We start from the raw sequence: 22,791 nt of genomic DNA, 5'->3' as shown, positions 1-22,791 counted from the left end.
CCATGCCAATTCCCCTCAAAACCCACCAGTATTCAATGGAATTTTTGGTGGAGTGGAGAGTGCTCTTAGACTACAGGTGAACTATACATCCCAGGACCTACAACTCCTATGAGTGAATACAACTCCAACCTCTTTTGTATGTTCAGTTGCTGATCAATTCCTCTGTTGTGTGGCATAGAAAAGAGTAGGAAAGGGCTATAGGAGAGGCAGTGAGTGGGGTCATGCAAATTCCACACCAAGGGAGAGAGTAAGGAACACTGGGATGGCCGTGGTGGAGGAAACACATAAAATCTAGGATGAAATTTTCCCCGTATGAAAGCATTGACTTGGGTGGTGGGCAGTGTGGTGTTGGTGGAGGACACTGGCTGGGCTCTTCGGCATGTGGGAGCTTCCATAAACAGAGTTTTTCAACCAGGGGGTCGGGACCCCTGGGGGGGGGGGGGGTCGCAAAGGGATGTCAGAGGGGTCACCAAAGTCCATCAGAAAACACAGTATTGTCTGTTAGTCATGGGGATGTTGTGTGGAAAGTGTGGCCCAATTCTATCGTTGGTGGGTTTCAGAATGCTCTTTGATTGTATGTGAACTATAAATCCCAGCAACTACAACTCCCAAATGTCAAGATCTATTTCCCCAAAACTCCACCGGTGTTCACATTTGGGCATATTGAGTCTTTGTGCCAAGTTTGGTCCAGATCCAACAGTGGGCAATAGTATGATAGCTGGGACCCTACGCTACGCTGCTTGTTTAACACGGGTCTGAATTAGGGCAACACGTGCGTGAGTCCCAGCTATCATACTTTTGTCCATCACTGTTCACCTAGATCCAGGGGTTTATGGATGTAGGTGAACTACAACTCCCATAGTCAAGGTCAATGCCCACCAAACCTAGGGGTCGTGACCCCTGGAGGGGTCGTCGGGGGTGTGAGAGGGGTGCCAGCAGTTTTGTTGGTCATGGGGGTTCTGTGTGGGAAGTCTGGCCCAATTCTATTATTGGTGGGGTTCAGAATGGTCTTTGATTGTAGATGAGTTATAAATCCCAGCAACTACAACTCTCAAATGTCAAGGTCTGTTTTCCACAAACTCCACCAGAGTTCACATTTGGGCATATTGCATATTCGTGCCAAGTTTGGTCCAGATCCATCATGGTTTGAGTCCACAGTGTCCTCTGGATGTAGGTGAACTACAACTACAAAGCTCAAGGTCAATGCCTACCAAACGCTTCCAGTATTTTCTGTTGGCCATGGGAGTTCTGTGTCTCAGGTTTGGTTCAATTCCATCATTGGTGGAGTTCAGAATGCTCTTTGATGGAAGGTGAACTATAAATCCCAGCAACTACAACTCCCAAATGTCAAGGTCTATTTTCCTCCAAACTCCACCAGAGTTCACATTTGGGCATATTGAGTATTTGTGCCAAGTTTGGTCCAGATCCATCATTGGGCGATAGTATGATAGCTGGGACCCTACACTACGCTGCTTGTGCAACACGGGTCTGAATTAGGGCAACACGTGCGTGAGTGAACGCACCAAGTGAGAGACGCAGCTGCAATGGAGTCCAAATCCATCATTGGGCAATAGTATGATAGCTGGGACCCTACACTACGCTGCTTGTGCAACACAGGTCTGAATTAGGGCAACACGTGCGTGAGTGAACGCACCGAGTGAGAGATGCAGCTACGATGGGAGTTGTTGCAAAGGACTACAACTCCCAAATCATAAAATCAACCCCCCCCCCAACCCCACCAATATACAAATTTGGGTGTATTGGGTATTTGTGCCAAATGTGGTCCAGTGAATGAAAATACATCTTGCATATCAGATATTTACATGACGATTCGTAACAGCAAAATCACAGTGGTGAAGTAGCAACAAAAATAATTTTATGGTTGGGGGTCAACACAACATGAGGAACTGTATTAAGGGGTCGCAGCATTAGGAAGGTTGTAAGTGGACATCCCAGCCACATACACATATATAGGATGAAGCACAGGCCCACCTTTGCTTTACGGAGAGAGCACAACCGACTCGGTAGGACCAGACTGAAAAGGATCCCGCTCCGAAAACAGTCTCCCTGGGCCGCTCCCGCAGCAAAGACCACCAAGCAAAGCAGCACTCTTGGGTTGGACTTCAAATATTTTACTATTTCAGAATTAGGCAATATCAAAAGACATCTTTTTTTCCCAGCAAAAAAGAGAGAATACAAAACAGAGCGGGCGCCTCGTAAAAGCAACCGTACTCGGCAACCGTGCGACTACGCGGACGCGGTGCCAAGCGGTGCCGGCGGAATCGCGGGTGTCCTTTGCAGTGTACAGGCCGAAGCAAGGAGGACGGAGACGCCACGGAAAGAAGAAGCAGCCAAAACAACCCCAAAAACCCGGTGGAAACGAAAGGAGGTAGCATTGGAGGACTGGCCTCTCACGCGGTGGGCGGGCGGGTGCAAAGTGATGCCTTGAGTGTGCAGACCAATGGGAAGCCCAATGGCCATTGAAATGTAACAAAAATAATAATACTAGCCAAGTTGGCCCCAGACTTGAGTGACCAAATGAAACAAGAGTCTTGACCTATAGTGTTGTAGGAAGCAAGAAGTAAGCAAACATGCCACCGAGAGGCTGGAATCATTCGAGGCTTTCGTGGAATGGATGAGCAATCTCCTTTCAAACTTGGGCCTTCCCTCCATGGGTTTTGGACTTCGACTCCCATCATTCCTAACAGACTCAGGCCCCTTACTTTTCCCCCTCAGCCACTTAAGCTGGAAAGGGCCCAAGGCTGTTAGGAATAGTGCTGGAACTGGACACTTCAGTCAATCAAGGGATCATCTGCATACCCACGTTATGGGCGCCCAAAACTCCCAGATGACGCCCATAACATGTCCATGCCTTCGTCCTCGTGGAATTGGACACTTCAATCAAAGGATCATATGCATACCCATGTTATGGGCGCCCAAAATTCCCAGAGGACGCCCATAACATGTCCATGCCTTTGTCCTCGTGGAATTGAACACTTCGATCAAGGGATCATCTGCATATGCAGGATGTATTTTCATTCGATCAAGAGATCATCTGCGTTATGGGCACCCAAAACTCTCGGAGGATGCCCATAACATGTTCATGCCTTTGTCCTCTTGGAATTGGACACTTCAACCAAAGTGTCCAATTCATATGCATACCCACGTTATGGGTGCCCAAAACTCCTGGACGGCTGAAGTTTGTCCATGCATTTGTTCTCTTGGGATTGGACATTTCAATCAAGGATCATCTGCATACCCACGTTATGGGCATCCAAAATTCCCAGAGGACGCCCATAACATGTCCATGCCTTTGTCCTTGTGGAATTGGATACTTTGGTCAAGGGATCATCTGCACACCCATGTTATGGGCACCCAAAACTCCCAGAGGATGCCCATAACATGTCCATGCCTTTGTCCTCTTGGAATTGGTTGCTTCAATCAAGGGATCATCTGCATACCCACGTTATGGGCGCCCAAAACTCCCGGAGGATGCCCATAACATGTCCATGCCTTTGTCCCTGTGGAATTGGATACTTTGATCAAGGGATCATCTGCATACCCATGTTATGGGTGCCCAAAATTCCCAGAGGACGCCCATAACATGTTCATGCCTTTGTCCTCATTGAATTGGACACTTCAATCAAGGGATAATCTGCATACCCATGTTATGGGCGTCCAAAACTCCCAGAGGGCTTTGTCCTCTTGGAATTGGTCACTTCGATCAAGGGATCATCTGCATACCCACGTCACGGGAGTCAAAGTCCAAAACACCCAGAGGGAGGGCTGAAGTTTGCCTATGCCTGCTCTGGATCCGGGTTGGCTTCTTTCAGCTCATCAGTGCCCAATGCCAAAGGCCACCCACCCAAACCAGGCTTGGAACCCCCTTTGAAAGACCCACACCCTTGCCATCCTGGTTTTGCTGCATCTCACGGCTTTCGAGTAGTCTTTGTATCCATGTTTTCGCCGATCGGATCCTCCGAACATCCACAATTGCCAATGTGTTGTGTGTGAAGCGGATTACGGAGGGCACCCGTTGGTCTTCTATCATTTTTGGTAACAAAATAAGGTACTATTACATGTAGTTGTTGTACTGTGACCTATTAGTGCGTATATATAGATATGTATATATTGATTTATATACATACACATACACCGTTACGGGAGAGTTGAGGGAACCATGAGAGGGGCATGGAGAGCCTTGCTCTTCCAAAGGACCACTGCTGGTGATTCCATTTCCCTGGCGGATATGACGGGCCCTGTGGCCCTTTCCTGGTGCCGCGGGACAAATACTGAAACTGGGTTTCCTTAGGGCGAGAGGTCCTTCGTTGCGTGCAAAATTTGGAGAGAGAGAGAGTTCAGAAGCACTGGATATCCAGTAACATAGATAACCCACTTGCATGAACACAAAAAAAACTCTGTAACAAAAAAGATTCAGTTCAAAAAGCCCAGTGATTAACTTGACCCAAAGAGACGGGCCTGTGTGCGGTATTTCCTTGAGAAAGCAAAAAAATAAAGAATTGCAGCCGGTGAAAACACAAGAAAAAATACTTAAATTCAATACTGATCCCACTGGTGAAAAAGCAAGTGGGGAAGTGGACCATGATTGCAGAAACAAACAGAGTGGCAGTGAGCAACTGACCTCTCTGATCCAGGAATTTGGATGAGGAGGGGAAAGGGGCCGTGACCTCTGCGTCCATGCCCGAGCCGTCTTTGGGCGACCGGGCAGGGGTGACTTTGGGAAGGGAACCGGTGCGGATTCCCCGGGATATGCTCTGGATCAGGACACAGTGCCAACAGCACCGCTGCTGACCGCCCGGCGACCCTTCCATGCCCGTGGAATGTGGTGGCTCTGCCTTGGCTCAGTGCGCAACCTGGGAAGGAATCCTGGCAGCCGCCCGCCAGGCGGGTCACTCGAAGGTCTCCCACTGCCGCCTCAGCTGTTCCACTTTCCCCGGCGTGGCCGAGACCTCCTGCTTGGTCTTCATGAGCAGGTCTTCAAAGGGGTCCTTGACCTGAGGCCTGGCCGGGTGTGGCGCGGGCTCGGCCGCTCTGGCCTTGAGCGGAGGCAGCGGGAGGTCGATGGGCCGCTCTGCCGGCCGGACCTTGACCTCTGCTTTGGAGGCCGAACCGGCCAGGGGCAGTGTCCGGATTTTGGAAGGGCCCGGAAGCTGTGCCGGCTGCGGGGTGGCGCTCTGGGGAGGAGCCGGTGCCACGGGAGACTGGGCAAAGAGGTTGGGCATGGAGAGCGCCAGAGGGTTCGGAGGAGGCCTCTGGGGTTGGTAGAAGGTCGAGGTGGAAGTGATGAAGCTGGAGCTGTAGGCGTGGCCCAGCGAAGGCGCAAAGGGGCTGCCGGCCGGCCTGGAGAGGGACAAGGGCACCGCCTGCATGAACGGGTTGAGAGAAGGCTGGCCGAAGGGAGGCGTGGCAAGGGGGCAGCCCAAATGCTGGCCAAACAGCGCGGGCGTCGGGGGCATGAGGTCCCCTGCGGTGGGGGGGAAGCCCAGCGCCGGGCTGGGGGGCAACGGCCCCAGAAGGTTTCTGGTCTCCCCTCCTTTCAAGGGGTCGAGGAGGGTCAGGAGGAAGTCGTCGTCGCTATCGGCACCCTCCACGGTCACCCTGACTGGCTGGAGCATTTCAGTCGCGCTTCCTGCACTGCCGAAAAGCTGCGGATGGGGAGCAGCGAACCCAGCAAATTTGGCATCGAGAGGGACGTTTCTGGCTGCAAACACCTCTTGTGCGTGTTCCGAGGCTAGGTCGTGGCGACCCGAGAGAGAGGCCGCCGTATCCGGAACTGCCAGCTGCTTGGGGGGCCTGGGCACAGGCGGCGGGGGGACGATGCCCACCTCCGGCGTCTTCCTGCCCTGCGGCCGCGGGATGGTGATGCTCCCTTGCGAGGAAGGGGAAGGGGAGCCGCCGGCGTCCTTCTCGGCAAAGTCCAGGATGCCGTCCCTGCTGCGCGGCCTCTGTGGGACCGGGGGCGCCTTCCCCAGGGGCGCCAGGGACCTCTCGGGGGAGCTTTGGGCATACCGGGTGGGAATGGCCATGTCGTCGTGGCCCAAGCCCCACAGCTGCTTGTAGGGGTGGGGGGGCTTCATCCCCGGGGCAACCCAGAGCTTCTCGGAGACGCTGGGATCCATTCTCTGCCAGGAAGCACACACAGCGTCAGTGCACCCCCATGTGCCCCACACAGTGCTCTTCTCCAGTCCTAACTCCGCATATTCTCACTGGAAAACGTCCTCCCCATCCCGCTGAACATTTGTCTCTAATTCTGCACTTCTTTCCCTCCATTCTTTACCCCCCTCAATGATGGGCCGGGCTTTAGCACAGGTGGTTAATCACCAACAGCAATAAGATCACACCAATTGAAAGTTTGGCTGTTCCAAGCCCTGGTCAGGGTGAGCACCCGACCTTCAGCCCAGCTCACTGTCCACCTAAGCCAGGTATGGGCAAACCCAGGACTGGGGGCATGATGTTGCCCCTTGGACTCTTTTCGCAGGCCCTCCTCCCCCTCAGCATCCTATCCCTCCTTCCTTCTCCCTTTCTTCCCTTCCACTCTTTTGTCCTTCTTTCCTTCTTCTATTTCCTTCCTCCTTCTCTCCCTTCCTTCCCTCTCTCTTTTTACCCCCTTCCATCCTTTCTTCCTTCCTTCTCTATTTCCTTCCTCTTTCCCTTTTTTCCTGCTTTTCTTCCCTTCCACTCTTTCAGCCTTCCTGCTTCCTCCCTCCCTCTTTCTTTATTCTTCCTTACTTCCTTCTGTTTTGTCTTTTGTTCCTTCTCTCTACCCTTTATCCTTGCTTCATCTTTCCCTTCCTTCCATCCTTCCTTCTCTTTTTCCTTTTATCCTTCGCTTCCTTTCATTTATCCTTCCCTTCTACCCTTCCTTCCTTCCCTTTTGTCTTTTCTTCCTTCCCTCTTTCCTTCCTCCTTCCGTCTCTCCTTCTTTCTTCTGTCCTTCCCTTACTCCCTTTCGCCCTTCCTTCCCTTCCTTCCTTCTCTCTTTCCTTCCTTCCTTCCTTCCTTCTCTCTCCTTCCTTCCCCCTTCCCTTTCTTCCTTCCCTCCTTCTCTCTTTCCTTCCTTCCTCCCTCCCTCCCTCCCTTCTCTCCTTCCTTCCTTCCTTCCTTCTCTCCTCCCTCCCTCCCTCCCTCTCATCTCACCTTCCTTCCTTCCTTCCTTCCTTCTCTCCTCCCTCCCTCCCTTCTCTCTTTCCTTCCTTCCTTCCCTCTTTCCTTCCTTTCCTTCTCTCTCTCCTTCCTTCCCCCTTCCCTTTCTTCCTTCCCTCCTTCTCTCTTTCCTTCCTCCCTCCCTCCCTTCCTTCTCTCCTTCCTTCCTTCCTTCCTTCTCTCCTCCCTCCCTCTCATCTCACCTACCTTCCTTCCTTCCTTCCTTCCTTCTCTCCTCCCTCCCTCACTTCTCTCTTTCCTTCCTTCCTTCCATCCATCACCGGGCAGCTTGTCCTAGCAGGGAGTGCTAGCATGCAGCCCCCAAAGTTTGCCCATGCGTGACCTAAGCAGTTCAAAAACAGCTCTGAGCTGTGAGTAGAGAAATTAGGCACCGCTTAAGCAGGCAGCTATTTTACGGCACCACAAAAGGAATGCCAGAAAAATTTGATCAAAGGAAGGAGGAAGTCTGTGAGGATGGAGTAACAGCACCCTCCTGTGGCCGGAATCGAGCACAACCTCCAGGACGCCGAAGTTTGGGGGAAAATGCCTCTATCTGTGGTCTGTCCTGTCTAAGGGCATTGAATGTTTGCCAAGTATATATTCTGTGACCCTGGAATATAAATGCTGCAAATAAATAAATAAATAAATGTTTCTTTCTCCCATTCTGGTCGTACCTGGTAGTCGAAGGTAGAGAGACGATCCTCTTCCTCTTTGGGAATCCTCAAATCTTCCAAGCTTTTAGCCTGGCTGGGGATCTGGGGCTGCACTTCAACATCCAGGCCTGAAAAAAGGCTCTCCAAGAGGCTGATTTCGGCAGGGCTGTCTGGCGTGGGAGGGTGGGCGCGGGGTCTCGCGGGGATGGCACCTTCCTCTCCCTCGGCGCTGTCCGACTCCTTCAACGTACGGTACGGCTGCGGCCTGGCAGAGAGAAAGGGCTCATTAAGGCGGAGTCGAATCCAACACCACACTTTGCAGGAATTAAAGTCCTGGGACCAATCTGAACGAGACAAGCTTATATTTTCCAAAGAAGGGAAGGCACAAGCACTATGGCACCCCAGCCCAAACTGCTATACCTCAGCTCTTACATTATGGCACAAAATATACTCTTAGGACAGGAAAAGTAGTGGGAAACGTGCTGGGGAGAGTGAGCCATGCGTAGCAGGGAAAAGGGAGACACAGGTGTGCGAGCTGAGATCTGCGCGGGTCCCAAAACAGGAGACTCGAGGAACATTGGAACTTTGAAGACACACTCAACACAATGGACACAACCCCGGAGATGCTGCCAACATGCAAAATCAACCTGGACTGGGATTCAGACACAGAGGAAACACAGCTCCCTAGAGGTGAATAGGCCAGGACCCCAAACAAAGACTGTAGCTCAGGCATGGGCCAATTTTGGCCCCGCAGGTGTTTGGGGTGTCAACTCTTATAATTCCTAACAGCCTCAGACTCTTTCCTTTCCCCCCTCAGCTACTTAAGTTGTCCTCTTGGAACTGCACTTATCAAGGGATCATCTCCATACCCATGTTGTGGGAGTTGAGGTCCTAAATACCTGGAGGGAAGGCCCAAGTTGGCCCATGCCTTTGTCCTCTTGGAACTGGACACTTCAGGCTATCAAGGGGTCATCTGCATACCCACGTTGTGGGAGTTGAGGTCCTAAATACCAGGAGGGAGGGCGCAAGTTGGCCCATGCCTTGTCCTCTAGGAACTGGACACTCCAGTCAATCAAGGGATCATCTCCATACCCAAGTTGTGGGAGTTGAGGTCCTAAACACATGGAGGGAGAGCCCAGGTTGGCCCATGCCTTTGTCCTCGAGGAACTGGACACTCCAGTCAATCAAGGGATCATCTGCTTACCCAGGTTGTAGGAGTTGGAGTCCAAAACACCTGGAGGGAGGGCCCAAGGTGGCCCATGCCTTTGTCCTCTTGGAACTGGACACTTATCAAGAGATCATTTGCATGCCCAAGTTGTGGGAGTTCAGGTCCAAAACACCTGGAGGAAAGGCCAGAGTTGGCCCATGCCTTTGTCCTCTTGGAACTGAACCCTTCAGTCCATCAAGGGACCATCTGCATACCCACATTGTGGGAACTGAAGTCCAAAACATCTGGAGGGAGGGCCAAAGTTGGCCCATGCCTTTGTCTTCTTGGAACTGGACACTTATGAAGGGATCATCTGCATATCCAAGTTGTGTGAGTTGAGGTCCTAAACACCTGGAGGGAAGGCCAAAGCTGGCCCATGCCTTTGTCCTCTTGGAACTGGACCCTTCAGTCCATCAAGGGACCATCTGCATACCCATTTTGTGGGAGATGAAAGCCAAAACAGTTGGAGGGATGGCCTTTGTCATCTTGGAACTGCATTTATCAAAGGATCATCTGCATACCCACATTGTGGGAGTTGGAGTCCAAAACACCTGCAGGGCCGAAGTTTGCCCATGCCTGCAGTGTAGCTAATTTCAAAGCACAACACACAAAGGAGTGTTTGAGATCGTATTGTTTTGGGTGGAGAACGGTCCTTTACGTCCACACCAGGGACAGCTGCATTCCCTTTGCTCTGGCAGGCTCTGCGCAAGCCAGACCTGGTGCTTTCGTAAGCATCAATGATTACGCCGGTGTCACCTTATCAAGGAACACCAGACTCCATGATGGAGGAGATGGAAATCTCTGGGAAGGCTCATTGAAGAACGAGCACCAAACAGGCAAAAGAGGCCTTGCACGCCCTGTGATTTGCATGCCGGCTCTGCGTGCGAGGGAAGGGCGGTGCGAGGCGCATCCAATTAACACCACAAACTGACATGCATTTCCACGGTGATTGTCATTTGACTGGCAGCCAGTCTCACGGTGCCCTTTCAAGAAGGCTTTCGATGGAGGAAAACGTTGGAGAGGCACCAGGAAGGAGAAGCAATACGAGGGAGCCTTCGTTTCGCTCTCTCTCTGCCAACTCATTAGCAAAGGGAGGGTGCCTGGCTCCGTCCCAAGGCATGTTGGTAGGGGACCCATGGCTGTGGCCCCCAGCCATCTCTCCCATGTCTTACCAGGAAGGGACCAGAGGCAACCTGAGCACAGTATCTTTTGCAATTGGCCGGCCATCGTCCATCCCCTCCCAATCATTTTCTCCCCTCATTCATCATAATAGTGGGGTTCATTCTCTTCTGGAGAGCCCACTCCCTCACTTCCCAAACTCAACCTCTAGTAACGGCACTCAACATCCTGTTCATCCCAGTAAATAAGACTGCAGATGCTGCCCAGCCTTCCTTCTTGGACACTTCTCGTGCCCTCGGCAATCACTTTTGGCCTTTTTGCCGTGCCTTTGCCGAACGCTCCTTGTGAAACTGGCTGTCCAGAATGGGGCAAGGGGATCAAGAGAGCAAGATGCAGGGAGAAGCACACACGAGCACAGAAAAACAGACAGAACGGGAGGAAAGCAAAGCCTGAGAAGCCATGGCAGAGCTTCCATCCACCCATGTTGTGGGACGAGGAGCTTTGCATGGGTGCACATGGGACATACACATGCGTACACACGATAGAATCACTCAAGCAAGGGAAAGGCGAAGACATGGAAGGGAAGAGGCTGCAAAGTGCGGCAGAGAGTCAAGTGAGAGATTGAGCTTTGCATGGGTGCACATGGGATGTACACATGCATACACACGACAGGATCACTCGTGCAAGGGAAAGGCGAAGACATGGAAGGGAAGAGGCTGCAAAGTGCGGCAGAGAGTCAAGTGAGAGACCGAGCTCTGCATGGGTGCACATGGGACGTACACATGCGTACACACGACAGGATCACTCAAGCAAGGAAAAGACATGCTCCGAGCACGGAAGGGAAGAGGCTGCAAAGTGCGGCAGAGAGTCAAGTGAGAGACCGAGCTCTGCATGGGATGTACACATGCGTACACACGACAGGATCACTCAAGCAAGGGAAAGACATGCTCTGAGCACGGAAGGGAAGAGGCTGCGAAGTGCGGCAGAGAGTCAAGTGAGAGACCGAGCTCTGCATGGGTGCACATGGGATGTACACATGCGTACACACGACAGGATCACTCAAGCAAGGGAAAGACATGCTCTGAGCACGGAAGGGAAGAGGCTGCGAAGTGCGGCAGAGAGTCAAGTGAGAGACCGAGCTTTGCCTGGGTGCACATGGGACGTACACATGTGTACACATGACAGAATCACTCAAGCAAGGGAAAGACTAAGACATGGAAGGGAAGAGGCTGCAAAGTGCGTCAGAGAGTCAAGCGAGAGACCATTCAAAGGGAGCGGAGAAGAGGAAGCTGTCAGAGAAGGCAGAGCCGGGATCGTCTTCCTGGGGAAACTCGTCGCCGGAAGAGTCCTCCGAGAGAAAGACCGTATAGTGGCGGGTGGGCTTGACCAGGCTGGAGGAGACAGACAGGAGGGGAGAAAGAGATACAAGCAGGTTACTCAGCCACACCTACGGAGGGAAAGGAAAGCGTTAGCAAGGACATCCCTCCCCACATTCCCACCTCCGGAGAGGATTGGAAGGAGAGGAAAGTCAGAGTGAGAGAGACGGTCTTTTCCAGAAGGTCAAAGACTGAGGTGGAGAGGCTCTGAGGGACCCTCCTCTGCTCCGCTGCAACGCTAGACCCCTTCCACTCTGCATTGATTCCTGAGATAGATCACAATTGACTGAAAGAGAGCAAGAGGGTGGCAATTCCTTAACAGCCAAGAGATAACCCTCCCAAAGCAGGAGGAGGGCAGGATTCCAGGGCCAGAGCCTCTGCCATGTCCACACTCTACCAGACCAGGAGCCTTCACATTCTCCAGATTCCACAAAGTAAATGCGCATACCACCTTTCAGAACATGGATTCCTTGAAATGGAGTGGATCCATAAAGGAGAGATAAGCCAAACACAAACCATGCCCCGCTTTCAGATGCAGACTTCCTTCCCTGGATGAGGAAGGGTCAAAAAGTTTTGCCTTCTGCGTCATCAAAACATGTTGAATGAACCTACAACAGCCAAAGTTACTCCAGATCCTAGCCTGACCTCTCATAGAATCCTAGAGTTGGAAGAGACCTCGTGGGCCATCATCCAGTCCAACCCCATTCTGCCAAGAAGCAGGAATATTGCATTCAAATCACCCCTGATAGATGGCCATCCAGCCTCTGCTTAAAAACCTCCAAAGAAGGAGCCTCCACCACACACTGGGGCAGAGAGTTCCACTGCTGAACGGCTCTCACAGTCATAGAATCCTAGAATCCTAGAGTTGGAGGAGACCTCATGGGCCATCCAGTCCAGCCCCATTCTGCCAAAATTGCATTCAAAGCACGCACAACAGATGGCCATCCAGCCTGTTTAAAAGCCTCCAAAGAAGGAGCTTCCACCACACTCCGGGGCAGAGAGTTCCACTGCTGAACGGCTCTCACAGTCAGGAAGTTCTTCCTCATGTTCAGATGGAATCTCCTCTCTCGTAGTTTGAAGCCATGGCTCCATTGCGTCCTAGTCTCCAGGGAAGCAGAAAACAAGCTTGCTCCCTCCTCCTCCTCCCTGTGGCTTCCTCTCACATATTTGTACATGGCTATCATGTCTCCTCTCAGCCTTCTCTTCTTTAGGCTAAACATGCCCAGCTCCTTAAGCCGCTCCTCATAGGGCTTGTTCTACAGACCCTTTAGGATTTTAGTCGCCCTCCTCTGGAGACATTCCAGCTTGTCAATATCTCTCTTGAATTATGGTGCCCAGAATTGGACACAATATTCCAGGTAAAGTGGTCTAACCAAAGCAGAATAGAGCATGGGGAGCATGACTTCCCTGGACCTAGACACTAGGCTCCTCTTGATGCAGGCCACAATCCCATGGGCCTTTTTTGCCGCCACATCACATTCCTGGCTCATGTTCCCCTTCTTCCTCCCCACGAGGACTCCAAGATCTTTTTCACACGTCCTGCTCTCCAGCCAGACCTCCTCGTCCCCCATTCTGTCTCTTTGCATTTCATTTTTCCTTGACACAACACTACCGTTCAACAGAGTCACCATCAATGTTTACACATCTGTGTCATCATTGAACCCAGGCATCCAAACCATTTTGGAAAAAATCATGGTTTTGCTTCGTCACTCATGGTTTCAAAGCTGTTTCAACATCATTCGAGTCATTGAACCTTTGACCTGTTTGGACCTCTGAAAAACAACTGATGTGGCTTCAGTCTGAATGGCTTGAACAACATTCAAACACCTTTGAAATCCTGGGTCACGAAGCAAAACCCCAAATGTATTGTCGGAGGCTTTCATGGCTGGAATCACTGGGTTGTTGTAGGTTTTTTTGGGCTATATGGCCATGTTCTGGAGGCATTCTCTCCTGACGTTTCGCCTGCATCTATGGCAAGCATCCTCAGAGGGAGTGAGGTCTGTTGGAACTAGGAAAAAGGGTTTATATATCTGTGGAATAACTAGAGCTGATGTGGTCTATCCAATACAGTTTTCTGAATCAGCACCCCAAACTGAATCTAAAGTAGATGGAAACTGATTCATTATCCTTTTGATACTAATGTTGGAGAGTGAGTGGTCCCTGGTCACAGTAGTCCCTGTTCAAGTGGTCCCTGGTCAAAAAAACGTTGGAAACCACTGGTTTGGAAGATGCTACTTCTACTTTTGAGGGATCAGATGGGTTTCCAGGTCCCTAAGGAAGGTTTTTGGGACCTACATATTCTTAGAGCAGTGGTTCTTAAACAGTGCGCCATGGACCACCAGCGGGCCGCAAGGATAGAAATCTGGTCCGCGACCCTCCTTCCTCTTTATTTATTTATTTAAGTTATTTCTGCTCCTTTTGCACCACCTGCCACTCCTTCCCTGTCGCTGACTATGACATATGTTCTGTATCAGAAACTGGAGCTGATGTGGTCTATCCAATGCAATTTTCTGAACCAGCACCCCAAACTGAATCTAAAGTTGACCAAGAACTGATTCATAATCGTCGAAGGCTTTCATGGCCAGAATCACTGAGTTGTTGTAGGGTTTTTTGGGCTATATGGCCATATTCTAGAGGCATTCTCTCCTGACGTTTGGCCTGCATCTATGGCAAGCATCCTCAGAGGTAGTGAGGTCTGTTGGAACTAGGAAAAAGGGTTTATATATCTGTGGAATGACCAGGGTGGGACAAAGGACTCTTGTCTGCTGGAGCTGGGTGTGAATGTTTCAACTGACCACCTTGATTAGCATTTGATGGCCTGGCAGTGCCTGGGACAATCTTTTGTTGAGAGGTGATTAGATGTCCTTGTTTGTTTCCTCTCTGTTGTTGTTGTGCTGTTCTAATTTTAGAGTTTTTTAAATACTGGTAGCCAGATTTTGTTCATTTTGATGGTTTCCTCCTTTCTGTTGACATCGTCCACCTGCTTCTTGTGGATTTCAACGGCTTCTCTGTGTCGTCTGACGTGGTGGTTGTGAGAGTGGTCCAGCATTTCTGTGTTCTCAGATAATATGCTGTGTCCAGGTGGGTTCACCAGGTGCTCTGCTATGGCTGACTTCTGTTGGAACTAGGAAAAATCTGTGGAATGACCAGGATGGGACAAAGAACTCTTGTCTGCTGGAGCTAGGTCATTCCACATATATATAAACCCCTTTTCCTACTTCCAACAGACCTCACTACCTCTGAGGATGCTTGCCACAGATGCAGGCAAAATGTCAGGAGAGGATGCCTCTAGAACATGGCCATATAGCCCGAAAAAAACTACAACAACCCAGTGATTCGTAATCCTTTCGTACTCATGTTGGAGAGTGGTCCCTGGTCCAAAAAAGGTTGGGAACCGCTGTATTAGAGGCTTGAGCAGATCACCCTAAAGCCATCCTTCTTGGATTTCCTATCAATCCTAATCAATGCAAGCGGCATCCTCTGCCACTATGCTTTGGCAAAGTGGGACGTCACTTAAGAACCGGCTCAAATTTCGGCACCAAATGCATTTTTGGTTAAAGAGCCATGTCTTGAAGATGCCCAAGCCTCAATATTGGATGAGTTGGAGGCAGGCGCCTCCCGCGCAAGGCTCTTCCTTCCCTCATTAACCCAGTTCGGCTATGCGCTGCTCTCCTCTCCCGCCGGCTGCCACCCGCCACTCGCTGGCGTTCGGCGCACAAAGAGCTGTCTCGGGAAAGGCGGGTCGCAGCACGGCGGCAGTGGCGGCTTTGCGGGAGGAAGCGACCTGTCCGTCACAGCGCCAGTCCTCGGCGCCTCGGCACAGGCTCCTGCCTCCCTAATCTCTTTGCCGAGTTCCCATGCAGATGGCTTGCTGATCTCCTTCTAATGTTTAGTTTAACATGTCTCCGGTTAGCGCCGGCATGTGACAGCGCTGACAGTCGTGGCTGTTCCTTTTTAAATATCATGTCAGAAACACGGCGCAATAAAGCCAAGGATGCGCTCCACGGCTCTGCCTACCATTAGGCGAGCCGGCGCTTCGGTTTTAATGAGGACGATCTGCATTTGGGGGGCCGCCCCCCCTCCCCGTGTGTCAGGATGCCTGGACAAATCAGCAGCACATCACGCCGGCCAAAAACCAAGTGCTGACAAATGGAGATATTTCAAATTTAATTGACACCTAAATGTACTTAAGGCTGATAAAGGGAAAGGAAACAACAATAATCATAATAAGGAAAAATAGCAAGGAAGGTGGCTGAGCGGTGAGGACGGGCATGAAGTGACAGGGATTCTGTCACCGGGAAGAGTTTGCCGATGGGAAAGGGGGATAGGTTTAGTTTCGGAGTGTTGGACATAAAGTGGAGCCAAACAATCCCTTACAGCCTCACCATCGCTGGCTCTGGCCCTAAAGCTGGATCATAAGGCGGATCTGGCCGGAGTGGTCCATGCCTTGGTCACCTCCAGATTGGACTACTGCAATGCGCTCTACGTGGGGCTGCCCTTGAAGACGGCTCGGAAGCTCCAACTGGTCCAACGATCAGCAGCCAGGATGCTAACTGGGGCCCCTTACAGAGAGAGGTCAACCCTCCTGTTCAAGGAGCTCCACTGGCTGCCATTTATTTTCCGAGCCCAATTCAAGGTGCAGGTGCTTACCTACAAAGCCCTGAACGGTTTGGGACCAGCCTACCTGCGTGGCCGCATCTCCGTCTACGAACCCACACATTCACTTCGGTCATCTGATCCCACCGGCGTCGCAAGCGCGCTTGGTGGGGACGCGGGACAGGGCCTTTTCCGTGGTGGCCCCCCGACTCTGGAACACCCTCCCCAAAGACCTTAGACAGGCCCCTACATTGGCTGCCTTCAGAAAGAACTTGAAGACCTGGCTTTTCCGATGCGCCTTCCCAGATTAGGAAATCCCCACTACCAAGTCCCATAAGCACTTTACCAGAACCAATGACTGCTGCACATCGCACATCGCACTTGCCCCAGAAGCCTTATATACACCTCCTGTCACATCAGCACTTTTAATCTTGTACCCATTGCTCTGGCCCGGCCCAGTTTTATTGTGTTTAGTGTATTGTGCCTGTTGTTTACTTTGCTTTATTCTGTTTTTAATTGTTTGATTTGCTTAGATTGTATTGTTGTGTTGTGTGTTGAGGCCTCGGCCTGTGTAAGCCGCATCGAATCCTTCGGGAGATGCAGGCGGGGTACAAATAAAGTTTAATAATAATAATAATTCTGGCAATGCGCACAAGATGGATGTAAACATCCCAACCAAGATTAGGAATGGCGAGGCTACACAGGAATGCCTGGCTCCACTTTTTGTCCAACTCTGCAAAACAAACCTATAATAATAATAATAATAATAATAACAACAACAATAATAATAATCCTTTATTGATACCCCGCTAACATCTCCCGAAGGACTCGGTGCGGCTTACAAGAGGCCGAGGCCCAACACATCAATAAAACAACAGCATAACAAATGCAACAATAAATAAACCCATAAACTCATAAAACAAAACAATAAACATTAAAATAATAGTAATAAACATTAGACAATAACACCACGACACATTTAAAACTAATGCAATGATTAAAAAATATTAAAATGCTGGGCATGACAGGTGAAATGGATAGGTTTTTGGAGATAGGTGCGGTGTGCAGACAATCTTAAATCTCTAGTAAAGTGCATTTGGGACATGATGCTTGGAGTCTCCTATTCTGGGAAGGCACACTGGAACAGCCACGTCTTCAAGCTCTTCCTAAAGACTACCAACGTTGGGGCTTGTCTGGTGTCCTTGGGGAGAGAGTTCCAGAGTCAGGGGGCCACCACCGAGAAGGCCCCGTCCCTCGTCCCCACCAATCGGGCTTGCGACCAGGTGGGATCACGAGCAGGGCCTCTCCAGATGATCGGAGAGATCGTGTGGGTTCGTATACGGAGATGCGGTCACGCAGGTAGGCGGGTCCCAACCTGTTTAGGGCTTTGTAGGTAAGCACCTCCACCTTGAATTGGGACCGGAAAATGAATGGCAGCCAATGGAGCTTCTTAAGCAGGAGGGTTGACCTCTCCCTGTAAGGAGCACCAGTTAACAACCTGGCCACCGCCCGTTGGACCAGTTGGAATTTCCGGGCCGTTTTCAAGGGCAGCACCACGTAGAGCGCATTACAGTAGTCCAATCTGGAGGTGACCAAGGCATGGACCACCCTGGCCAGATCCGCCTTCACGGCGGACCTAGCCCCCTTTCCCATTGGCAAACTCTTCCCGGTGACAGAATCCCTGTCACTTAATGGCTGATGGCTTCAAACAAGCCAGCCAAGCTGCGCACTGGAGGTCCTTTGCAGTCTCCCCATCGCTGCCTCTGGACCTAAAGCGGGATGGTTCCGGCAACGCACACAAGATAAATGGAAACATCCCAACCAAGTGCAGGGATGGCAAAGCACAAAAGAGGCCTTGTGTCAACTTGTGGATTTTATAGGGTCTTCTATGTCAAGAGATGGTATTACCAGTCCCTTCCTCTGAAATAGAGCCTACAAGCAGCTTGATATTCCTTGTCAGTCTCCTGTTCAAGGACTAACCAGGACTAACACTGCCTAGCTTCCAAGACTCCACAAAAGCTGCATCGAGTCCTTCAGGAGATTTTGCGGGGTATAAATAAAGTTAATAATAATAATAATAATAATAATAATAATAATAATAAAAGTTATATTATGCTATTGCAGGCACGGGCAAACTTGGGCCCTCCAGGTGTTTTGGACTTCAACTCCCACAATGTGGGTATGTAGATGATCCCATACCTTTGTCCTCTTAGAACTAGATACTCCAGTCAATCAAAGGATCATCTGCATACCCACATTGTGAGAATAGGAGTCCAAAACACCTGGAGGGAGGGCTGAAGGTGGCCCATGTTTTTGTCCTCTTGGAACTAGACACTCCAGTTAATCTAGGGGTCATCTGCATACCCACGTTGTGGGAGTTGGAGTCCAGAACACCTGGAGGGAAGGCCCAAGTTGACCCATGCCTTTGTCCTCTTGGAAATGGACACTTCCATCAATAAAGGGAGAGTCTGCATACCCACATTGTGGGAGTTGAAGTCCAAAATACCTGGAGAGAGGGCCCAAGTTGGTCCTCTTGGAACTGGACACCGGTCAGTGAAGGGATCATCTGCATACCCACATTGTGGGACCTGGAGTCCAAAACACCTGGAGGGAGGGCCCAAGTTGGCCCATGCCTTGGTCCTCTTGGAACTGGACACTTCCGTCATTCAAGGGATCATCTACATACCCACGTTGTGGGAGCTGAAGTCCAAAATACTTGGAGGGAGGGCCCAAGTTGACCCATGCCTTTGTCCTCTTGGAGCCGGACACTTCAGTCCATCAAGGGGTCACCTGCATAGCCACGTTATGGGAGTTGGAGTACAGAACACCTGGAGAGAGGGTCCAAGTTGGCCATTGCCTTTGTCCTCATGGAACTGGACACTTCAGGCAATCAAGAGATCATCTGCATACCCATGTTGTGGGAGTTGGGAGTCCAAAACACCTGGAGGGAGGGTCCAAGTTGGTCCATGCCTTTGTCCTCTTGGAACTGGACACCTCAGTCAATCAAGCGATCATCTGCATACCCATGTTGTGGGAGCTGAAGTCCAAAACACCTGGAGAGAGGGCTCAAGTTGGTCCTCTTGGGACTGGGCACTTCAGACAATCAAGGGATCGTCTGCATACCCACGTTGTGGGACCTGGAGTCCAAAACACCTGGAGGGAGGGCCCAAGGTGGCCCATGCGTTTGTCCTCTTGGAACTGGACACTTCAGTCCATCAAGGGGTCATCTGCACACCCATGTTGTGGGAGCTGGAGTCCCACCTGGAGGGAGGGGCCAATTTTGCTTATGATTGGTATATAGGGTAGTAGGTGCAATGAGGCCACAGGAAGGAGGTTCTGTTCTTTGGAAAAACTGGGTGTCTCTGGGGAAGAAATGTCTTTATTTCTGCAAATAGCAAAATGAAAGTTGTATACTGTCATAGACAACCGTGCTGGGCGGTTGTCAAATACATCAGTTGGTTTAATGTGAAAGTAAAACGCTGAACAGTAACACTCACTTTCATTTTGCTATTTGGTATAGATATCTGTGTTCTTTGGAAGTCTTTCTTCAAAACCCAATGGCTTTCCAAAATGGGATTGGCCTACAGCGGTCCTCACCATTGGCTCAACATTTGGAGGGCCACACTTTCTTTCCCTTAGAAGCAATAGGCCTGCCTTGCAACGTGGTTGCTGCTGTTTGCTCGTGCAGCTATCTTTTCCATATGACCCAGTTCTTGGGACGAATGCAACTGGATTTGTGCAGAGCTTCCCAACATGGACCGTGCCTTTACTCACACACATGGAAGCCAGGCTTCCATCGGGCCACGCAGGTCGTTCACTCTTTGCTTGGAAGAGGTAAACCATGTCTGTTTGCAAACAGTGGCCTTTCAAGGGGAGCAACTGATTGACCACTGGACTGACCGGACCCCTGGGCCACCTGCTATTCCAGGCATGGGCCAACTTTGGCCTTCTCTCCAGGTGTTTTGGACTTCAACTCCCTGTTAGGAATTGTGGAAGTCCAAAACACTTGGATGGCCGAAGTTCACCCATGTCTGTAATACACACACCAATTCACATAGAATGCAGTGGTTGCTCTGACGCAGGGTGTTTTTGCCATCGAAGGAGTCTGGAAAACCCACCTCCATTTTTCTTTTTCATTTCCTGAAATGTGCAAGAAGAGCCAGACCTGCACTATATATATGTATGTGTGTGTGTGTGTGTGTATATTTTTAAGGGGTGGTTTTGCCAGTCCTTCCCTTTGCAATAGAGCCCACAGCGCCTGGAAAAGTACCCGGTTCCTTTCCCTGCCCTGCGGACAGCAGAATAAGAGGACGGTTGCCGGCCGGCTTCCAGCAGAGGGTGCTCCTGTTCCATCGATGGAAGGCTCCGAATCCCGACAGCTTCTTTCCACCCAACAAGCCAAAGCCTCCCTTCACCTCCCTGACCCACAGATCCTCAGCCAAGTTCAACACCCCTTGAGCTTTGTTGGAGACTTGTCTTGGGTTTCTCCAATGCCCTGAGCACTAAGACGACGGAGGCCAAAGAGATGAACACCAGGGCTACCCACTTTGCCCCCTCTATGGTGCCACTCTTTTATTCCCACCCCAAAGGGCCTGAACATCAACCAAAAAGTGGGTGCTAGAAACAATATCACACGAAAGCTGACTGGCACAACCTAGGGATCACAACCAGATACAGTGAAGACATCTGCCCTTGTGCTATGCTACTCTGCTGCTGAGTATGCATGCCCAGAGTGGAACACATCTCACCACGCTCAAACAGTGGATGTGGCTCTGAATGAGACATGCCGCATTATCACGGGTGTCTGTGCCCTACACCACTGGAGAAATTACACTGCTTAGCCGGTATCGACCACCTGACATCCACCGGGAAGGAGCAGCCAATAGTGAAAGGACCAAGGCAGAGACATCTCCAGCTCATGCCCTGTTTGCGTATCAGCCAGCATGTCAACAACTTAAATCTAGAAATAGTTTTCTAAGATCTACAGAGACACTCGCTGGAACATCTCAGCAAGTGAGAGTCCAAAAGTGGCAGGCTCAAACCTAGAACCTCGACCAATGGCTGATACCAGATGAGAGACTCCCCCCTGGGCACACAGAAGACGGGGCGACTTGGAAGGTGCTGAACAGACTGCGCTCTGGCACCACGAGATGCAGAGCCAACCTCAAGAAATGGGGCCACAAAGTGGAATAATCCTCGACATGCGAGTGCGGAGAAGAGCAAACCACTGACCACCTGCTGCAATGCACCCTGAGCCCTGCCACATGCACGATGGAGGACCTTCTTGCGGCAACTCCAGAGGCACTCCAAGGGGCCAGATACTTAGAAATGTAATACAATGTTCTGGTTGCGGATGACACGATAAATAATAAAACCCCAAAGGGAAACCCAGAGAAAGGTACTCACTGTTCTGGGCTGGAGACCGACGTCCTTCGCCCATCCAGAGGAACGTTGCTCTTGGGCCTCCTGGAGACGTGGGGCCTGGGAGGCCGGACCTGCGGGAGAGGAAGCGGAGATGTTCCAGTCATTCCAACCCTGAGTCCCACGGGCCTCACAACGCTAGCTTGGGCGCAGACCCCATTCCGTTGTGCCCCACACAGGCGCACACGTCTCCATGAGCAAGAGGCTGGCCCTCAAGGCTCAGTGGAGCACGAAGGGTGGCAGGGTGGCGGGCGACACTCGGAGAGAACAATCACGCTTTTCTTTTCTTTTCCCAAGCACAACCACACCAGGCAGCGCATCTGGCTTTGGACTCATTCCCACAGAGGAAACGGGTCAAGGAAGGGGCGCATGTGCAGGAGGCAAAGGGGGACGGAGCAGCAGGTGGCCTTGTTGGGTCGAGAGATTTGGGGCACTGGCTCCCCCGGCAAAGCCTGCCGCTCAAGAGGAGGCTTTTCTCAGATGCCGAAAATGCCAGAAACAATTTCCAGGAGTCACTTGAGAAAGAAGAAAGTGCTCGCCCGATGGCAAAACAAACCCAAGGCTATGGGAAGAGGGAGGCCAACATTCTCCACCATCAAGGGTGGATCCGGGTCTGATGGGAAGTATTGATGCATTGGGAACAGAGCACCAAACAATCCACACCACAATGCACCATTTGGACGGCTCGTCTTGTTAGGATGGGGCTAAGTTTTGAATACAAACACTTTGTATTTGGTAGTCTCAGTTTTACTGTGAATTTAGTACGACAAGAGCAGCTTCAAAGTGGGGTCGCTTTGAGAAATGGCTGTGTGAGAGAATTGGCTGTCTGCAAGGACGTTGCTCGCTTCTGGTGTGAGAGCAATGGCTGTCTACAAGAACGTTGCCCACTTCTAGTGTGGGATAATTGGATGTCTGCAAGGATGTTCCCCACTCCTGGTGTGAGAGTAATGGCTGTCTGCAAGGACGTTGCCCCCTTCTGGTGTGAGAGCAATGGCTGTCTGCAAGCACGTTGCCCACTTCTGGTGTGAGAGAAATGGCTGTCTGCAAGGATGTTGCCCACTTCTGGTGTGAGAGAACTGGCTGTCTGCAAGGATGTTGCCACTTCTGGTGTGAGTGAAATGGCTGTCTGCAGGGATGTTGCCACTTCTGGTATGAGAGAAATGGCTATCTGCAAGGACGTTGCCCACTTCTGGTGTGGGATAATTGAATGTCTGCAAGGACGTTGCCCACTTCTGGTGTGGGATAATTGGATGTC

General features: G+C 51.0%; 1 protein-coding gene across 5 annotated transcripts in view; it reads right to left on the bottom strand.

Moving 5' to 3' along the window:
- Positions 1–2,116: 2,116 nt before the first annotated feature.
- Positions 2,117–22,791, bottom strand: part of DENND1A (DENN domain containing 1A) — a 364,486-nt gene continuing 343,811 nt past the window's right edge. For 3 of the 5 annotated variants that reach the window (XM_060757606.2, XM_067471740.1, XM_060757609.2), the window contains 4 exons: positions 21,522–21,610; positions 11,406–11,534; positions 7,839–8,082; positions 2,117–6,143 (listed from right to left, as the gene is read on the bottom strand). In XM_060757606.2, the coding sequence (XP_060613589.2) occupies positions 4,911–6,143; positions 7,839–8,082; positions 11,406–11,534; positions 21,522–21,610 (1,695 nt within the window). In that variant the 3' untranslated portion in view covers positions 2,117–4,910. The remainder of the gene's footprint in view (positions 6,144–7,838; positions 8,083–11,405; positions 11,535–21,521; positions 21,611–22,791) is intronic. The other 2 variants (XM_067471741.1, XM_067471742.1) reach the window with 1 other exon arrangement.

Source organism: Anolis sagrei, chromosome 11 (assembly GCF_037176765.1).
Source record: "Anolis sagrei isolate rAnoSag1 chromosome 11, rAnoSag1.mat, whole genome shotgun sequence".
NCBI classification, from domain to species: Eukaryota; Metazoa; Chordata; class Lepidosauria; order Squamata; family Dactyloidae; genus Anolis; species Anolis sagrei.
The sequence above is the reverse complement of the archived record's forward strand: the minus strand, read 5'-3'. Positions and strand labels throughout refer to the sequence as shown.